Source organism: Mastomys coucha, unplaced genomic scaffold (assembly GCF_008632895.1).
Source record: "Mastomys coucha isolate ucsf_1 unplaced genomic scaffold, UCSF_Mcou_1 pScaffold21, whole genome shotgun sequence".
NCBI lineage: Eukaryota > Metazoa > Chordata > Mammalia > Rodentia > Muridae > Mastomys > Mastomys coucha.
Genome location: NW_022196904.1, coordinates 3,824,753 through 3,844,724, shown reverse-complemented (window position 1 = coordinate 3,844,724; position 19,972 = coordinate 3,824,753). Strand labels below are relative to the sequence as shown.

Here is a 19,972-nt window from a genome sequence, read left to right as displayed (position 1 = left end):
ATATATATATATATATGTATATATATATATGACACCTATACATATTACAATTTAAAAATAATATGTATTTAAAGCAACAACTATTGAAGACTTTTTCTCAGCAGCCCAGGGAGCTTTTTCTGACATAAATCACATTGTAGAATATAAATGATGTCTTTGTTTTGTTTTGTTATGTTTTGTTTTAAGACAGAGTTCTCTGCACCAGCCCTGGCTGGCCTGGAACTCACAAAGTTCCACGTGCCTCTGCCTCCTGAGCCCTGGGATTAAAGGTGTGCACCACTACTCCCCGCATAAAAGGTATCTTCAAAAATGCAAAACAACTAAAATTATTACTTGTATCTATTCATATAACAGTCAATTAAAACTAAAATCTACAAAGTATGCAAAGAAAAGAAATCGGGAGGGAATTTTTTAAATTCTTAAATCCAATGTAAATGAGAATACCACATACTGAGGAACAACGTGGCTCAAGCTTTTAATCCCCAGTGCTTAGGAAGCAGAGGCAGGCAGATCTCTAGGTTCCAGGCCAGCCTGTTTATTTTCACATAGTTCCCAGACAGACAGACAGGGACACACAAAGATATCCTATTCCAAGAAAGAAGGAAGGGAGGGAGGGAGAGAGAGAGAGAGAGAGAGAGAGAGAGAGAGAGAGAGAGAGAGAGAGAGAGAGAGGAAGGATGAAAAGAAAGAAAGGAAGAGGGGGAAGGAAAAAAGACACTTGTTTTGTAAACCGTTTGTAAACGGTTCTAAAGAAGAGCTGATGGCTATGAGAGCTGTATGAATTACCTTTCTCATCCATGTGACAGGATATTTAATATATGTAACGTAGGAGACTTCAATTTAGTCATTGGAGCTTGTAGTTTTGTCACACATTGTCCTGGTTTGACTCAACAGGTAACAAAAGAAACAAACAAGACCCAAGAGGGGCTGGAGAGGTGGCTCGGTGGCTGGGCAGTTAAAAGCACTAGATGCTATTTCAGCCTTTGGACAGAAAGCAGGCTTCGTCTGACTATTGCCACTCCGTTCTGTCGTGAGGCAGCTTTCCTTGGACAAAGAATCCTTGTCCATCTTGTACTGTGCCACTTTGTGGAGCTGGTGCTTGCCACATTGCTTGTAGAAAGTCTGGAGTATCTTAGTAATGTTCACATGTTTACAGCCGCGGTATCGGCACAGAAAGTAAATACAATCTTCAGAAGAGTAAAAATAAAAATCACAACCTTCTAGGACTGGATCTCCATCAGGGACATCAGCTCTATGCCTGGGCTCATAATCCAGACCCCCGGGTTCTGTAACATCAGTAGGCCTGGGATCCGTTATCACCTCATCTGCATTAAGAGTTTGCCGCCCAGTTGCCCCAGCTGCCCAGAGAGGCACATGAATAGGCATTGGTAGGCATTCCTACCTAAGGCTTAGAATCAGTCCCACTAAGGCCGTGCAGATTTCAGACTTGTCTAGGTGTCAGAATACAAAACTTTTCTCCTCTCCTACCTTCCAGCCTTGTTTTTCTTTTAGCAAGAGGGTTTCTTGTGTAGTACTGGAACTAGCTCTGTAGAGCAAGTTAACCTTGAACTTAAAGATCCATTTGTCTCTGCATCTCAAGTCGTATGCGCCATCTCCTATGGGTAATGTAGTTCAAACAATGTGGAGGCCCGGAAAGTTGCAGAAGTGGAACATGGAGAAGCGCTGTGTATGAAATTTAACAGGACTCCTGCAGACACTGTCCTGATTACAGATGCGCCAGGGTTCGAATTTCCCGGAGCAACCTCAGGGCCACAGCAAAAGTTTCCTAAACTGAATCCCGATGTTCCCTTAATTTCCTCTTAGCACAATAGAAACGTTAATCCTGACAACTCCATAGTGGTGTGAGAAGCATCTGAATCTAGAGTCCTGTGATGAAGGAATCTGATTCCAATCCAAGCAAGTCCTTTCCCCCTCTCCCATGGTCACCATTTCTGTATTTATTAGCTCACGGACCTGGCAAGTACCATTTCACACAAGGCAAACATCTCAAATGCAAAATTCAACTTTACCCGTCTCATGCATTTCTAGACATTAAATAAAACAAGGTTTCACTAGGTAGCCCTGTCTGGCCTGGAATACACTATGACAGCCTAGCTTCTAAAACACAGAGAACTACCTGCCTCTGCCTGCAGTTCTGTAATTTAAAAGAGTTCCAGCAAGCCTGGTCTTGTAGCTCAGCCTCTACTATTTCTAATCCACACCTAACTCACCTCAGGTAGAAAACAGTGTGGAGAAAATAGTCTCCACACCGGTGCCAAGAAGCTCACTGAGAATTAGTCTCCTCAAACAGGTTAGTTGTGTCCGGATCCCAGACAGTTAATCCTGTCTGAACTACATTGCCCAGAAAACATTGCATAAAACTCAGCCAATGAAAATGGGTATTTCAGCGCTGGCGAGAACCGTTGGGCGGGACTTTTGGCTTTGCGAGCAGGAGGTTCTTTGTAACTTCCTGGACCCGTCAGTATGGTTCACAGAAAACTGGTGTCACCTGCTTTGGCCATGGCAGGAAAGCCAGCACGTTAAAAGCATTTGTCCTCTGTTACAGAGAAGGATCTAAGGTTTGCGACAGCCCGTGTGATTTGATCCAGGCTTTGAGTGGGGATGGCGACTTCCCAGGGCCCCACCATCCTCTGGAGCCCGATGGTGATTGTGGAGGCTGCGGGTGGATCCCTGCCCCAGGTGAGTGCCTAGTGATCGCCCACCTACCTGAGTTCTAGAGCACTGAGATTTACGTCAGGAGCCAACAGAGCAGACCTTCATGTCCCCGACTGTAGAGCACCGGTGGACGAAATTATGTTTTTTGACATCTGTGTGCTAGATCGTTAGAGCCATCCCCTCTGACTCACAGCGTCTGGTGGACTGTACCTCCCAAGGCTTGTGGGCGGGCCTGAGCTCGGAGACAGAGCCCTGGGGTGACCTCTGCTGGTATTAGATGAGGGGAAGGTCTCAGGGCACCCAAGGAGCTGACTTTTGTTTTTAGAGAGAGAGATTAGTAACCACGAAGGATCTGAACAGAGGTGAGACTTGATCTATTTCAAACTTTCCCAAACATCTCTGGGGGAATATTGAGCAAGGATGAAGTTATGTGGATGGAGACAGAGATCTATGAATCCTTAGGTAAATGCTGTGGACTAATGCAGCAATTAGGGTTGTAGAACCCTAATTAGGTTGTTCTACAACCCTAATTGCTGCATTAGTAGTCTTCAAATATCTGATTTTTTTTTTCTTGAGACAATAGTACAGGCAATCCTGGACCTCGCTATGTAAAGAGGCTGGCCTCAAACATGCAGTCCTTCAGAGTGATTGGATTAATGGCAGGACCTCCCATTTCCCGCCTCTTTGACTTTAAAGTAGTTCTTTCTTTTCCTTTTATCATTTATTTATTTACTTACTTATGTGAAAACGTTCAGCATTTGAGTAAAGTCTCCTGTGTTAACTATTTTCCCCCTCGAACTCAGATCTGGCTGTCCTATGTAACCAGTGCTTGCCTCAGTCTCACAGAGATTTGCCTTCCTTTGCCTTCCAAGTGTTGCAGTAAAAGGAGTGCACACCATGTCTAGCTAATACCATTTTTTTCATCTTACCCTTGTTTTTTTTTTTTTTTTTTTTTTTTTTTTTTTTATCGAGACAGGATTTCTCTTGGTAGCCCAGACTGTCCTGGAACTCACTCTGTAAATCAAGCTAGCCTCGAACTCAAAGATCTACCTGCCTCTGCCTCCCTAGTACTGGGATTAATGGAGTGTGCCACCTCAGCTTGACATCATTTTTGGCTTTTTGAGACAGGCTTTTTCTGTATAGGATGGAAGATAAAAGCCACCACCACCTGCCTTCCAGTTCTTAACTAACTGTATATACATCCTGAAACAACTGTGTGTTTGTAAAATTCTAGACACAAGCATTAGACATGTGCATAGGAAAAGCCTATACTGAGTAATTGACAGATAGGACTGAGTTTGATACAATAATTTTCCCTTTGAGCTAGGATTGTGTGGTGGTTTTAATGAGAATGATTTCAATAGGCTCATGTATGTGAATGCTTAGTCACCATGGAGTGGCACTGTTTGAAAAAAACTAAGAGGTGTGGCCTTGTTAAAGGAAGTGTGTAGCTGGGAGAATTTGCCAAGGCTAGTGTCTGTCTCTGCCCCCGCCCCACCCCTCTCTCCTGATGCATCGATATTAGGATGTAAAGCTCTCATCAGTTACTGCACCAGGACCACACCTGTCTGCTTCCCACCATGATAATAATACTAATGGACTAACCCCGATGAAACTATAAGCAAGCCCTACTTAAATGCTTTTGTTAAGAGTTGCCTTGGCCACGTGTGTCTCTTCACAGCAGTAAAGCAGTAAGTGAGAAAGGCTGCCATGCTTATCCTCAGCTAACAAACTGAAGAGATTGATTCTTTGTCCAAGGTCACCCAGGAAGAGGTACTATTCAGGGATAGAGCTCAGGAGGCACTTGGTGGTACCCGACTGCATGGATGAGAGGGGACTTGGGTGAGCCTTTGGGATGCCAGCACTCCTGCTTGTTACTCACAGCCTTGTTTTTCTACAGGTTTCCCAGTATTCAGTGAAACCTGCCAACCAGGAAGAGGTAAGTGGAGGGTGCCCAGGAATCACACTCCTCACTTAACGCGCGTGTCCCCCGGGACTCTCTGTCCTTCCATTGGATTTCCCTGGCACATGCTCAGAATGAAAGGTCCCCACATCCACAGCAGGGATTGCATGGCCAGGTTTCCCTTTATGGTAACCATTGGCTGAAGATTCAGAGGTCTTGAAGTTCCAGTGGTGACATTAGAGGATGCCTGGAAGTGAAATGGGTTGGGGATGCTGAGAAATGCTCAGGCGTGCATGAGGTCTGCTGGCTTTAGCAGAAGATAGGAGTTGGAGTAGCACAGCAGGTGGGGGCTGAGCCTGAATACTGAGGTGGAAATGGAAGCTCAGTGTGAAGACTGATGTGTGTGCCCTGAGGTCATGTGTAGATGGCTTCCTGACCTTTGTGCCAGAGACAGAGAGAGTGGACAACAGTGACCCAAATGTGGTCTGTGTGAGACAGGTGAGTGGGAAGAGCCCAGGTGAATTCTCTGATAGCCTGATAGAAAGGAGGGACTTTCCCTGGCATCCTTCCAGCTTAGATTGACTCCACCTGTGGTGGTTTCAACCACCATGCCCCACGTTGGCTCATAGACTTGAATACTTGGTCCTCATTGGTGAAAAGTCTGGGAAGAATTATGAGATATGGCCTTGTTGAAAGAGATGTGTCACCAGGGGGTGGGCTTGTAGGTTTTAAAAGCTCTTGTCATCCCCAGTTAACTCTCTTAGCTTACTACCTATGGATTAGAATGTAAGCTCTCAGCTACTGTACCAGTGCCGTGTGAGCCTGCATCCATGCTCCCTGCCATGGAGGTTACAGACTCACCCTCTGAGGTGTAAGCCCCAATAAACTCGTTATTATATAAGTTGCCTTGGTCATGGTATCTCTTCACAGTAATAGAAAAGTAACTAAGCCACCATGTCCACTTGCCTGTTGTTGCTGAGTGCTGAGCACAATGGTCAGTGGGACCTGGAAGACAGCTGGGTGTTAATAGGTTCACACCCTGGTACCCTCTGAGGTAGGAAGCTAAGTAGAAATGACTGTCTTGATGATACGAAGAGTCCCTGACAAGGAGGCCTCATGTAAACAAACTCAACTTTCTCCGTTGTGCAGGGCTGTGTGTCCTTTGAGGATGTGGCTGTGTACTTCTCCTGGGAGGAATGGACACTGCTAGATGACTCTCAAAGGCTCCTGTACCAGACTGTGATGACAGAGATCTTCACACTAGTGTCCTCACTAAGTAAGGATCTCCTATCCTGTCAGAGCATGACTATGTGGTAGAAACCAGGAGACAATGTTCATCTCAAAGCTGCCCTATGAACGCTCGCTCAGTCTTTCCCCAACTGTCCTATGCGTGAAAATACAGGTTATAGACATAGGCTTATTACACAACTACCTTTTCACTCTTAAGTACAGTAAAGGCAAACAGGAATCAGTTTGGGGTGACAATATTTGTTTGGGTGGTGGGTTAAAGCAAGGTTTCCTGGACCTCACTATATTGACCAAGCTGGCTAGAATTCACAGAGATCCTGCCTCTGCCTTCCAGGTGCTAGGATTAATGATTTGCACCACTAAGGGGTCAGGAGTCTTTTTTTTTTTTTTTTTTTTTTTTTTTTTTGAGACAGGGTTTCTCTGTGTACCCCTGGCTGTCCTGGAACTCACTCTTTAGAAGCAGGGGTCAGGAATCTTAACAGTGGTCATTTCTTCCTGACCTGATTACACTGTAAATGCATGGCATTTCTGTGACAGGTACTTCTCTCTGTCTCTCTATCTGGGTGGCATGCCTTGCATCTGTGTGCTAGGAATTGTGGCCCTGGTGGGCTTATTATGTGGTGTTTTTCTTATAAGACACTCTTATGAGAATTGTTCTCATTAGGCTTCTTTACTTTGTTTTGTTGGGGTTAGTTTTATGTACTGAGTATTCTCAAACTGAGTTCTGTGTCCCAGTCCAGACTACAATCTGATTTTGGGGCAAGCTCCCCAATGATTCCTGATTGGCCAATAAACGTCTAGGGCTTATGACTGGGCAGAGAAGAGTAGAAGGTGGGACTAAGAGTAGAGTGAGGGGTCTCAAGAGAGACCATGAAGGGAAGGAGGGGGAACACAACAGAGAAGATCACCATGAGGCAGGTTGGACCATGAGCACATGACTAAGAGAAGCTTATCCTAAAGACACACGTGGAACAATGCAAGCAGGGCAAGACTCAAACTATAAGTAACTTGGGGCCCGTGATTTGGATATAGGTTAGAATAGCTCAGAATCTGCCCAGTCTAGGCTTACAGCTTTATTTGACAGGTGAAATTTCCCAACAGACTTAAGAGATTCCTTCCAAATTGGATTATTATGGGTTGGAGATCAGCCAGTCCTTGTATGGAATGGTCACTTCTCATATTATCTTATTTTAGGACTTGAACTTTCAGGGATTCATGATTTAACTCAGGTGGAGTCTTGTGGAGATCTCTCTGTGCCTGCACTGAGGTTCCTGACTCCGTGTTTATGGACAGGTACATTTTGTCTGTTCCCTTGCAACGTTTTGAAACACAGGCTTCCCTCTGTTGTGTTAGTGTGCAGTCCTTGAGTGCAGGTTCTTCAGGTACCATGTCTTAGGGGCTTTGACAGCTCTCTGCACTGTGTCCTGCATCTCCAGCAGCTGAGGCTTGCAGAAAGCCATTGGTGAGGAGTGTGTTACCGTTCCGAGCACGCCTCCCTGTGATTCACTGCATGCTTGTGTTCTTGCTGCCCCTAAGTCCCCTAGAACCTATGAACTTGACAAATTCAGCATGGTAGCAGGCCCTGTCCACTCTGAACTTAGCCCCTTTGTCCTATGAGAAATCTCAGATCACCATTAGTAATAGGTGCTGTCTGTCTGTCACTCGACAGTCTAAATGCCACTCATCAGTATTTCTCTGTGTTCAGGTTGTTGGATCAAAGTGGAGAGTGAGACGTCCCCCTTTAATCAGACCCTGCCTGCAGAAGGAGCTGTCAGTTCATCCACACTGCAACAGCAAATGCTGTGCTGTGCTGAGACGCCCTTGCTAAGCACAGACAACCTGACGATCCTCCAGACCTCCTCGGGTCTTCTCAGGCATCCAGTGACTTCTAGTGGTGGGGAGCCACCCAAGAACACTGAAAGTGGAGAGGCCCCTCATAGTGAGAAGAAGAACTGCAAATGCACTTACTGTGGCAAGATCTTTACCAGTATATCCCACCTCAATCGGCACTGGAAGATACACACTGGAGAAAAGCCTTTTCAGTGCAGCGAATGTGGGAAGTCCTTCAGCCAAAAAGCCTTTCTCATCAAGCATTTCAGAATGCACACTGGAGAGAAACCCTATAGGTGCAGTGAGTGTGGCAAAGCCTTCAAGCATAATATATCCCTTATTTCTCATCAGGGACTCCACACAGGAGAAATGCCTTTTAAGTGCACTGAATGTGGGAAATCGTACAGGAGCAGAGAAGGCCTTAAGGTCCATTATCGATTTCATACTGGTGAAATGCCCTTTGAGTGTAGTGAATGTGGCAAATCGTACAGGAGCAGAGAGGGCCTACTGAATCATTTCTACAGTCATACTGCGGAGAAGCCTTTCAGCTGTGGAGAATGCGGCATGTATTTCACCCAAAACTCCGAACTCATTGAGCATCTCACAGTTCATGGCAAGCCTTTCAAGTGCAATGAGTGTGGACGAGTCTTTAATTCCAGTTACAACTTCATCAGACACATGAAAGTGCACGTGGTAGCTAAGCAGTATGCGTGCAGGGAGTGTGACAAGGTGTACTGCAGTAGCTCTAGCCTGTACAAACACCGGAAGATCCACACTAGATAAACCTCACAGGAGAGCCGTGAGGATAAAAAGTCCCTCAGTCATCTCTAGGAACACCTGAAATCTCAGCAGGACAAAAGAAGTGTCCAACACTTCAAAGCAAGAGTGAGCATCCTCCATCCACACCTCCAGCCCATCCAAGTGGATGCAGTAGATTCATCGTGAACCCTGGGATTCTGGGATAGGCTCTGATCAGAGCAACATACACCCCTGCCTAGGGTGCAGAAATTGTAGGGAGCAGCTTCAGCCACTGGCAAACCTTCAGCCCCTAGGACTGAACCGACCTCAAAGAGAAGTTCTGAGAGTGGCCTGTGTGAGACATAGCCACTCAAACCTCCTCCTCTAGTAGGTATATTGGGACATGATGAGGACTGCTGTCATCTTTGGGCTCCCAAGGAGCCAGGGAGCTAAGTGAGACTGAGCAGTGTGTTCTTGACTTCATGGAGTGGAGTGGGGTTCCCTTGCTCCTGAATTTGGATGACTGGGGAATAGAGGGGTTTAATAATGACTCATGACTTCTCTTTTCACTGAGTGTTGCAGTGCCCTGAATAAATGTGTTTTTCTTCTCTGTCATCTTTCATGACTCTTGAGAGGTTTTCTGTTGTGCTCCTCGGTTTTAGTAGGTTTAGGGGTGTGTTTGCTTGCTTATATTTGGTTGTGTGGTTTGGTTTGGTAGATAATTATTTTTGTGTATGAGTGTTTGTTTGCATATATGTCTGTCTACCATATACATATGTCTATGTATGTATACCACATTTTTGTGCCCACAAAGGTCGGAAGAAGACAGGCTTTTCTGTGACTAGAGGTACAGATGGTTGTGAACCACAGTATCGATGCAGGGGAAACCCCCATACTCTGAAAGAGTAGCACGTGCTCTTAACCTCTGAGCCATCTCCAGCCCCAGTTTCCACTAGTTTTGATAGGAAACAGCTCTATGGTGCTTCTCATATTGAAGTGTAGCCCAATTGTTTTATGTGTTTACTTGTGTGTGTTTGTGTGTCCTGAGTGCATATGTGATGCCTGAAGAAGTTATTGGATCCCTTGGACTTGAGTTATATATGCTGTGTGCATTGCTGGGAATGGAACCTAGGTCCTCTGCAAGGTAGCAGGTGTTTTATGGTTTTGATGAAAGTTATTTTTTTTATTTATTCTTCTCATGTTACATAGAGACTGATGCTTACCATCCCCTCTCTCTTCTCTGTTCCTTTCTTCTACCTTCCCTCTTCCCCAGATCCACTCTGTTTCCCTTCAGAAAAGAGCCAGGCCTCCTAGAGATATCAACCAAATATGGCATAACAAGTTACAATAAGACTAGGCACAGAGGCAGGTGGATTTCTGAGTTCAAGGCCAGCCAGGGCTACACAGAGAAATCCTGTCTCGAAAAACAAAAACAAACAAACAAACACAAAAAAACAAACAAACAAACAAACAAAAAGGCTAGGCACAAATCCTCATATTGAAGCTAGACATGGCACCCCAGTAGGAGGAAAAGTACCCCAAAAGCAGGCAAAAGTGTCAGAGGGAGTCCCATGAGAACACAAAAGTTATTCCACCATAACATAGATGCAGAGGATGTAGGTCAGACCCATAGAGGCTCCCTGGTAGTTGCTTCAGTCTCTGTGAACCAGGTTAGTTGATTCCGTGGGCTGTTCTGTGGTGTCCTTGACCCCTCTGGCTTTTACAGTCCTTCCTCGACCACTTCCACAGGATTCCCCAAGCTCCACCTAATGTTTGGTTGTGGGTCTTTCTGCATCTGTTCCTACCAGTTACTGAATGAAGCATCTCTGATGAGGATTAGGACAGCAGGTTCTCTTAAACTCTGAGCCATCTCAGCCACCCTGTTACGTACTTGGTTTGTTTTCTGAGTCCCCTGGAGAGATTCGAAGGTGAGGTGACTTTGAGCTCATGAACCTGTCCTCAGCTCCCCACACTTTCATCATTTACCCCCGGCAGCCCGTAGAGCCTCCCTTCTTTTTTGTTTTTTCTAGGTAGCTTTGGCTGCCCTGGAACTCACTCTGTAGACGAGGCTGGCCTCAAATGCACTGAGATCATCTGTTTCTACCTCCCAAGCGCTACCATTAAAGGCTTGAACCACCACATCCAGACCCAGAGCCTCCCTTCCTACTCAGACACATTTTCCCTTTCTTTCCACGACTGGCCACAGACAGGTTGCACTTTTTCTGTGTGTTGACTTTTGCCATTGTTTCTGCAAACCATGTCCACTCCAGCAGAAAGCTCCTGTCTACATGAACCTGCTTCATGATCACCATTAGCAGAAGAACATGCCAGCCCCACTCAAACTCAAACATGGCCTCCTATGTTTCCTCCTAGCAGCCGCTGACGGTTGCAGCTTGTCTTATCTGCTTAGGTGCCTTGGAGCTTTCTTTCTAATTCATTTCATGATTTTTTAAAAAAACTTTTCTTTGAGTTTCTCTCATTACCTTTTTTGTTTTGTTTTGTTTATAGATGCTCACAATTTGGAATGGAGGTCAGAGAAATTGCTTATCTTCTAGCATGAAAACTGTCAGGTTTGGTGGCTAGCACCTTTACCTCCTGAACCACCTCACAAGTGCTTAAGTACACTACCCACCCATAGATTTTATTTTTATTTACATTGGTGTTCATGAGCAAGAGTGGCCATGCATATGTATTATGTTTGCCTCCGGGGGCAACAGAAATTGGATCCTCAGGAGCCAAAGTTACTGGCCCCTGTGAGCTGCCAGAATTAGGTCCTAGAATCTAAACTTTTCCTCTAGAAGAGAAGAAAGCAATCCTAACCCCTAGGCTATCTGTCCAATAGCAGCTCCACCCCAGGTTCTTTGTTTATTTGAGATTGGATTTTAACCTGTAGCCCTGGCTTGGAACTTCCTGTAGACCAGGCTTGCTTTGAAATCAGAGATCTGCCAGTCTCTGCCTTCCAAATGCTGGGATTAAAGGTGTACACCTGGTTTCCCTTTTTCATTTGTTTGTTTGTCTGATAAGACTAAGAACCCAGAGGAGGGAACTGCAATTACTCAAGTAACATTTTTTTGGTTTTGATTTGTTTTTTTGTTTGGTTTGGTTTGGCTTGGCTTGGCTTGGTTTGGTTTGGTTTGGTTTGGTTTTTTAAGACAGGGTTTCTCTGTGTAGCCCTGGCTGTCCTGGAACTCATGCCATAGACCAGACTGGCCTTAAACTTAGAGATGTGCCTGCCTCTGCCTCCCAAATGCTGGGATTAAAGGTGTGCCAAGGATAACTAACGGGGTCAGTAGAGAGTCAGGACTTCACAAAGCCTAGCCTTACATAGAAGAATAATTTTAACACCGGTTTTTAAAGAACTGTCAAGGAGCAGAAGAGTGATAAGGGAGTGGTACTCCCACAAGTATGGAGATGGACAGTAAGTTGTTCTGACTAGTGGCTGCAGGACCGGATTTTCTAGAACAATGGCTCTCAAACTACCAAAAGTTGAGACCCTTTAATATTGTTCCTCGTGTTATGGTGACCCCCAGCCATAAAATTATTTATTGCTACTTCATAACTGTCATTTTGCTACTATCATGAATTTGTAATGTATCTGATAAGCAGGATAAGCTGATCTATGACCTATAAGGGGGTCATGACCCAGAGGCTGAGAACTCTCTTCTAGAATGTAAGAATTCTGGACTGCCTGTTGGTATTGCCTTTTCTGCCCAGTCCCTGTGGACAAAAGGAAGGTAGTCATGCAGATAGAGCAACGTATTTATGCCTCAGATCCTCAGCTTTCACAGCAAAGGGATGATCCCCTGTCCCTTTGGAAGGGTCCTAGCAGAAGCTCCTCCTTGGAAATGTACCCCTGGCAGTTCGCTGAAACAAAGAGCTGACTTCTCAGGGCCATGCAGTCTTAATTTTCTAGCAAGTACTTGTTGAAAAAGTACTGAGTCAATATTCATCCACAAGTGGACAATTAAATCACAATAAAATATTACTATGAGAGCTTAGCATTTGCTTGAAAATATTTGGCATTTGATTAAAGTCTAGTTATTCATTCATTCATTCATTCATTCATTTTGTTTTGTTTTGTATTGAGACAGTGTCTCTTTCTATGGCCCTGACTGTCCTGGAATTCACTACGTACACTGGCCTCAGACTCGGAGAAATCTGCCTACTTCTGCTGTTACAGTGCTGGGATTAAAGGTGTGTGCCTACACACAGTGTCCTGGATCTGTCAAGACTTAAACAGTTCTGCTGCCTTGACAGATCAAGGTAAGGTAGTGTTGAGAATTGAAAACATCTGAGTGCCTGTATGGGCTAAAGTCCTATTTTAAGTTTTAATTACTGTGCTTAAGAGTTCTATAAAACAAAAATGCCTCTAGCCTGTAAGCCCCACTTGCCCAAGGACACTTAACTTTCTGGAATGCTAGGGGCTGTTCAATACAAGTCACATGGTTTCACTTTTGCAAACAAGGTTGGTTGCCCCAATTTGCACAGGATCTGCTTGACCACACATAGGCAGGAAGTATGGCATGGTGTATACTTGCCCTGACTAGATGAGGCCGGAAGTACATGTCCTCGTGGATTTTACCTTTATAAGTCTCTGACTAATGTAATTTGATGCCATACTTCAGGCATCCTAGGTATGGACCCAGCCAGTGTCCGTCATCCTGGCCAGCATGCTTCAAATTTGGCTAAAAAAGCTGTGGTAGTGGTCTTATTCTCACCTGGTGGGAATAACAGAAAACACTTCAAAGAGGTTTGTTTTTTTTGTTTGTTTGTTTTGTTTTGTTTTTTTTTGAGACAGGGTTTCTCTGTGTAGCCCTGGATGTCCTGGAACTCACTCTGTAGACCAGGCTGGCCTCGAACTCAGAAATCTGCCTGCCTCCGCCTCCTAAGTGCTGGGATCAAAGGTGTGCACCACCACCGCCCGGCTTAGATTTTTTTTTTTAAGGAATTAAAAACTACCCCTCATGTTGGTATAAGCCAGGCTATCACACTTCCAGATGTATAAAAGCATAGTGCACATGGCTGTGTACAACATATAGCAATCAATAATGATAATAAAGGTCTATATTACTGCTTTAAAAAAAAGAAAGCCTGCCCCTCCAGGAGAGGCTGGACTTCAGCTCCCACAGACTCCCTCTCTATGTGTGCTTGCTGTATGTGTGTGCTTCCTCGTCTCTAACAAAGGCCTTTCTTAGATTTTTGATTGTGAGCCTAGCCTGTAACGGCTGAGCCATCTCTCCAGCCCATCAAGGCCTTTCTCGACAGGCTGATACTTGCTGTCTGCTCACGTCTGCCGTGTCTGAGATGTTCCCTGCTGCTACCGATAGTACTGGAGATTTTTTTCTGCCTTTTAATTCTTTAACTGGAGAGAAACAAAGCTTGTTTCAAAATTAGCTCCAGAATTGTGGTGATGGTTATATCCTCCCTGAGGAGCTGGCGGGCACACAATCCCAGTGCTCAGGAGACTGAAGTATGAGAATCAAGAGCCTAAGGCCAGACACAGAGTAAAGTCTGTCACAAAATACTAAAGGACAAAGGAGGAAAATGGACTTGGATACTTGTTCTGAAGTCAAAACAAAGTCAGGTGTGGTGGCACTCACCTCAATCCCAGCATTCAAGAGGTGAAGGCTGGCAGATCTGTCAGTTCAGAGGCAGCCTGTAGAGTTCTGGCCTAAGCAGGGCTATAAAGTGAGGACCTGGTCCCCCAAAATAAAGACAAAAACAGAGGCTGGCGAGATGGCTCAGTGGGTAAGAGCGCTGACTGCTCTTCCAAAGGTCCTGAGTTCAAATCCCGGCAACCACATGGTGGCTCACAACCAACTGTAATGAGATCTGACGCCCTCTTCTAGTGTGTCTGAAGTCAGCTACAGTGTACTTAATTATAATAATAAATAAATCTTTAAAAAAAATAAAGACAAAAACAAGCACACATGCACATGAAATTTTAAAACAATAACAGATACACATGTACACAGAAAGACAAGAAAAGCACAAAATTAAGAGTACACCTTAAAAATGATGTGCATGCCTTTGATCCATGCAGAAGGCAGACTCAGTCCAATCTCTGAGTTCAGTCTAGTCTACAAAGTGAGTTTTAGGTTACCCAGGGCTACACAGGGAAACCAGTCTCAAAAAGCCAGTAAGAAGAAGGGAGGTTCTTCAGACTGCCTGAGGTAAACTGTGAAAGTTCAAGGAGGTAGTCTGTGGAGAATAAACTCAGAGTCACCTTATCTTAGAATACTTCAGGAGGACTCAGATTTCATGGAGGTTCAGAATTCCAGGTAAAAGAAGGCAAAAGGGGAAGAGGGGATGGGATGGGGGTTTCTGAGGGGAAATAAGAAAAGGGGATACAATTTGCAATGTGAATAAAGAAAACATCTAATTAAAAAAAGAATTGTTGATGAGTGGATGTGCATTTTGAGGATTTAAGGCAGATATGACTGGTTTTTATATAAAAATTTACATTTGTGATTCTTTTAAAATTTTTACAAGATTGTTTTTAAAGGTAAATAATAAAATAATTACTTCTTTCTTTGTAACTGCAAATTGAGGTCTGCCAGTAAGAGAAACTGGCTGAGAAAACTACCTTGCTTGCTTACACTTTGTTAGTCAATAACAAGTTGCTTGATTATGATTGTATGTGGGTTTTTCAGAATAACTGTACTGTGTGATGTTATTTTTTTGTAAAGGTATGGGAAAATACATTGGTTTTCATAATCATTCACTAGAAGAAACACATAATCACATTATAATTGTATACTGCTTGAAAGATTTTGCTGGAATATAAAAGCTATAGAAAAAAGAATGAAGTATGGTGTGGCTGGGGAAAAAAAGAGGCAAGATCTGCAGGGCAGGTGATTGACAAGTGCAGCAGGATCAACACTGGAAAGGACTGACTTATTTTTTGTGTATGCACCTTGGGTGCCTGTATGTCGTGTGTTTCTGTGGAATCCGGAAGGAGGCATCAGATGCTCTGGACATGGATTTGCCGTGGGAACTGAGGGTCCTCTGCCTGAGCAGCAAGCAAGCTCCTTTAATCTTTGAGTCATCTTTCTCTAGAATCTGGATTAACCCTTTAGAAAGGAGGAAAGGACACATGTAACGTAATAGGGAGTTACTCAGCTGGGCGGTGATGACACACACACTCAGCCAGGGATACACAGAGAAACCCAGTCTCAAAAAACAAAACACACACACAAGAAAACAAAACCACAAAGGATATCAATTCTCCACCTAGACCTGGAACTTAGATTGCAGCCCCCAACCTCGAAGCTAAAAAGAGGAAGCTTTGTCTTTTTTTTTAATTTAAATTTATTTATTAGATATTTTCTTTATTTACATTTCAAATGAAAGGGGTTTTTTTTGTTCTTGTTTTTTGTTTTTTGTTTTTTTGAGACAGGGTTTCTCTGTGTAGCCTTGGCTGTCTTGGAACTCACTCTGTAGACAAGGCTGGCCTTGAACTCAGAAATCTGCCTGCCTCTGCCTCCCAAGTGCTGGGATTAAAGGCCTGTGCCACCATGTCTTTATTGGGCCTCAATGCAGACCAGAAATCCCCACCTTCCATTTCTAAAAAGTAGCTGAGTTGAAGTTCACCTTTCCAGAGCTACCAGTATGGATCTCTATATTAGTGATGGCCCAGTGGTCCATAGGCCTTGGAACAATCAAGAAATCAGGTCAGTGATCCCTCAGAATTCACTTGATATTCATTCTGACGTGCACCTGCAGTGGTACCCTTTTGGAGAGCAAGGTGGAAAAAATCGGCAATCCCTAGGCAAGCCTTGAGCAGGTCACTTGTGGTGTCTCAGATTTCCACCTCTACTACCTTTCCATCCTGGCCAATACAGGGTAAAACCAGTTTGTGCAGACCTGATCAGCCAATCCAAGCACTTTGAAAAGAATTACCGCCGGGCAGTGGTGGTGCATGCCTTTAATCCCAGCACTTGGGAAGCAGAGGCAGGTGGATTTCTGAGTTCGAGGCCAGCCTGGTCTACAGAGTAAGATCCAGGACAGCCAGGGCTACACAGAGAAACCCTGTCTCGAAAAACAACAACAACAACAAAAAAAAGAATTACCTACAGGCAATACACTGTTTGATTCGACACTATATTTAGTCTCGGAGACACCCATTTTCACTGACTGAAAAAAAAATTAATTTTTGATTTTTTATACAATATATTGGTCATATTCTTTCCTCTCTACCAGCTCCTCCCAGACCCCAACCTCACCCAACTTAATATACTTTCTCCGTTTATTTAAGAAATTTTAAAAAGTGGGGTACAAACCCTACGATTCCTGACCATGAAGTTTGCCACGGGGCGCGTAGCATACCCAGGGCTGTGTGCAAAAGCTTTTTTTTTTTTTAACTCAGCCAATCAAAATGGACACTTCCATTGTTGCAAAAAAACGTGTTGGGCGGGACTTTCAGCTTTGCCGCCAAAAGACTCTTCTCAACGTTCGTGGTTGAGTTCCAGTTCCACAGACTACGGGTTGGTTCTCACATCGACTAGTCCAGGAGAGGAAGTTGCCAAAGGCGCAGAGCCTTATCCTCTGGTACCAGAGTCTGAAGTCTGTGGTATCCTTGGGTGACCCGCTGCCATGTCTGGTTCAAAGACGCCCTTCAGGTCCCTGGCCTCTACTAACGGGTCGAGCTTCATGGCAGCCGCTGAGGCAGCACTCCAGACCCAGGTAAGTGCCACGTGGTCTGGGGCCTACCGGACTGCGAGAGCACACTGGGAGGGAGCGCTGGGGTCAGAAACCTACAGGGCAGGGCGGGGCAAGGCGAGGCAGGGAAGGACCTTAGATTGTGAGGTCCAGAGCTCCCTCTCGGACTCCGAGATTCTCCTTTCTGACAATCTGTGCTGGAAGTCTGTCCGACTCATCCAGATGGAGCGTACCTCCTAAGGGTTGCAGGCAGGCCTGAGTTGTGTGCAAATGCAGGATGGTGTGGACTACAAAGGTAGAGAGGACAGATCAGATTTCTTTTATTTATTTATTTATTTATTTATATTTTTTGGTGAAAAAAAAAAGGTATATAATTAGAATTAGCCATCTGGACTCAGTTTCGATGATCCCAATCTTGTTGGCAACATCCAGAGCATCGTAATCAGGAGCCAAGCGAATATACGCCTTCTTCTCTCTGTCAGGCTTTATCAATGTCAGAGTTTCTTCACGGCCTGTTTGGTCTGGTGCATGGTGGATGTCTGTTGGCCTTGACATCCACAGCGAACACAAGCACGTTGTTGTCCTCTATTTTCTTCATGGAGGACTCGGTGGTCAGAGGGGATTTGATGATAGCATAGTGATCAACCTCGTTTCTCCCGGGTTCATGCTTTGGAGGATATTTTGGCTGCCTCCGGAGCCGCAGGGTCTTGAGCTGCCTGAAGGTGCAGATCTTATTTTTGTGGTTGTGGATGCCTTAAGGCACTGCCTTCTTAACTTTCAAGGCCTTCGCTTTGGCTTCGGCTTGAGGGGGTGGGGGCTTTCGGCGCCATCTTGGAGAAAGGGGCCAGATCAGATTTCTTGACTGATTTTAAAATCCATCAAGGATTTAACTGTCAGGGCACCACTCTCCTGGGCCAAGGGCAGCAAATAAAGATAAAAGGATTATTCGAGTTTTTCTGTTTTGGTTTTTGGTTTGCGGGGGGGGCTTGTTTGTTTGTTTTGGGTTTTTTTGACCATCTGGAAGGATGACGGTTTGAGAGTTTGTGCGGCAGCAACTTCACAGATTGAGATCAGTTTGTCCTTGGCGATGCTGATGCGAGTATCAGAATTAGAGTGTCAGATGGGCAGCTTGCTCCTTCACTTCTGGAGTTCTGGGGAAAGGTGTGTGCTGAGGATGAATAAGGGAGGTCACTGAACCAACACAAAGCCTGGGCTGATATTTGGGGAAGAGAATATTAAAGAATTCCATTAGACAGGTATGGTTGTACACTTCTTTAAACCCAGCCCTTGGAAGGCAGAGGCAGGAGGCTCACTGTGAGTTTGAGGCCTCTAGGGATATTCAGATAGACCTTGTCTCTGAAAAACAAAACAAAAAGTCTTACTAAGTGGGATCTGAGGTGAAGGGGGGGACAGATGGACCTGGGGTTAGGAATGCTTCCTTTTGGGGTGAGTTATGTTCAGGGTCTAAAGTTTATCATTAAAGAGTAGGATTCTGGACTGTTGAATTTAACAAATAAAAAGGTATTAATTTCAACAGGATCGGGTCAAGATCCATACCCAAAGAGTGGCAATAAAAACAGCATTTCTGGGCTTGGTTGCCCAAAACTTTAACCTCGCCACTCTGACCCCAGAGACAGTCCGATGTCTTTGAGTTCAAGGATAGCCATGAGACTCTCTTGATGGATATATTTCTAGAGATACATATATACACATATGTGTGTGTGTGTGTTATTGTGGGTATAACATCATTAAAAGCACCTAACAATTGCTTAAAACCATATTCAGTGTTTGATCAAAGTCTAATGTGTTGATTATCACATTTGTTTGTGACCCCTACCCCTGAGACAAGATCACTCTGTAGCCCTGGGTGATCCAAAACTCCCTCTGTGGACCAGGCTTAGCTCTAATTTACAGCGTCCCACCAGTCTCACCTTCTAGAATGCTAGGATTAAAGGCTGTGCCACTATGCCTGGTATAAGTCTTCATTAAATATAGTAACTAAATATAGTAAATAAATATATGTAAATAAAGTGATATATTCTGAGAGCATATACAAGTGTTTATACTGACAGCTATTTGTTTTGAGACAGAGTTGCTCTGTGGAGCCCTGGCTGGCCTGTAACTCACTATGTAGACAAGGCTGGCTTCAAATTCATACAGATTCACCTGCCTCTGCCTCTCAAGTGCTGAGATTAAAGGCATACACCGCCACATGTTGTGCTAAAACACTTCAAAAAATTATGTGTGTAGGAAGCACCTTCTTTTAGTACTTCATACATTGAACTGAGTGTAACATAATAAATAATATACATGCATGGGTTTCTTTTTTTTTTTACTTTGTAGCCCTGACTGGCCTTGAACTCACTTACTCACTGTGCTTAGCAGGTCGCACTCAGAGTCAAAGATATGTCTGCCTATTCTTTCCCAAAGCTGGAGTTAAAGATGTGCACCTCTTCACCAGGCAACATGGGTAACATTCTTCTCCTTGTGTTCTGATAGACAAGACTGAGAATATTGCTTTCTTGCCCAAGAGGACACAGAAAGAAATCTCCTTGAGGACTGGGGTGCAGGTGGCAGTTGGGTATACAGTACTATAGATATATATGAGAGGGGGCTTAAGTGGGCCTTGGAGATACCAACACCATAGCTTGTTACTCGGAGCTTTGTTATTTCACAGGTTCCTCTTGGTTCCTTTTCACCTACCAATGAAGAAAGGGTAAGTGGACAGTGCCCCGTGACTTGTTCTCATGCCCATTTTAGTGATCTCTGAGAATGTAATGCCTTGGGACTCTGCTTGCTACCCTCCTATTCTTCTAAATACTTGCCAGGGAAGATGATTACTGAAAATAAGGTCCCTGAGTCCAGAACAGGGATTATATGGAGAGGTCCTGTCTTACAGTTTTTTTTTTTTTTTTT

General features: G+C 44.4%; 2 protein-coding genes and 1 pseudogene across 3 annotated transcripts in view; 2 read left to right on the top strand and 1 right to left on the bottom strand.

Moving 5' to 3' along the window:
* The first annotated feature begins 2,448 nt into the window (after window positions 1-2,448).
* LOC116101622 (zinc finger protein 419-like) lies at window positions 2,449-9,012 on the top strand. The gene is made up of 5 exons (XM_031385320.1): window positions 2,449-2,700; window positions 4,577-4,615; window positions 5,729-5,855; window positions 7,022-7,120; window positions 7,533-9,012. The coding sequence occupies exons 1-5, from the start codon at window positions 2,623-2,625 to the stop codon at window positions 8,438-8,440; spliced, it is 1,251 nt and encodes a 416-aa protein (XP_031241180.1). The 5' UTR covers window positions 2,449-2,622; the 3' UTR covers window positions 8,441-9,012.
* A 7,882-nt stretch (window positions 9,013-16,894) lies between these two features.
* LOC116100360 (zinc finger protein 773-like) overlaps window positions 16,895-19,972 on the top strand; it is an 8,051-nt gene continuing 4,973 nt past the window's right edge. Inside the window, exons 1-2 of one of the 2 annotated variants that reach the window (XM_031384167.1) lie at window positions 16,895-17,080; window positions 19,734-19,772. In XM_031384167.1, the coding sequence (XP_031240027.1) occupies window positions 16,991-17,080; window positions 19,734-19,772 (129 nt within the window). In that variant the 5' untranslated portion in view covers window positions 16,895-16,990. The remainder of the gene's footprint in view (window positions 17,081-19,733; window positions 19,773-19,972) is intronic. The other variant, XM_031384168.1, reaches the window with a different exon arrangement.
* LOC116104074 lies at window positions 17,271-19,701 on the bottom strand (annotated as a pseudogene).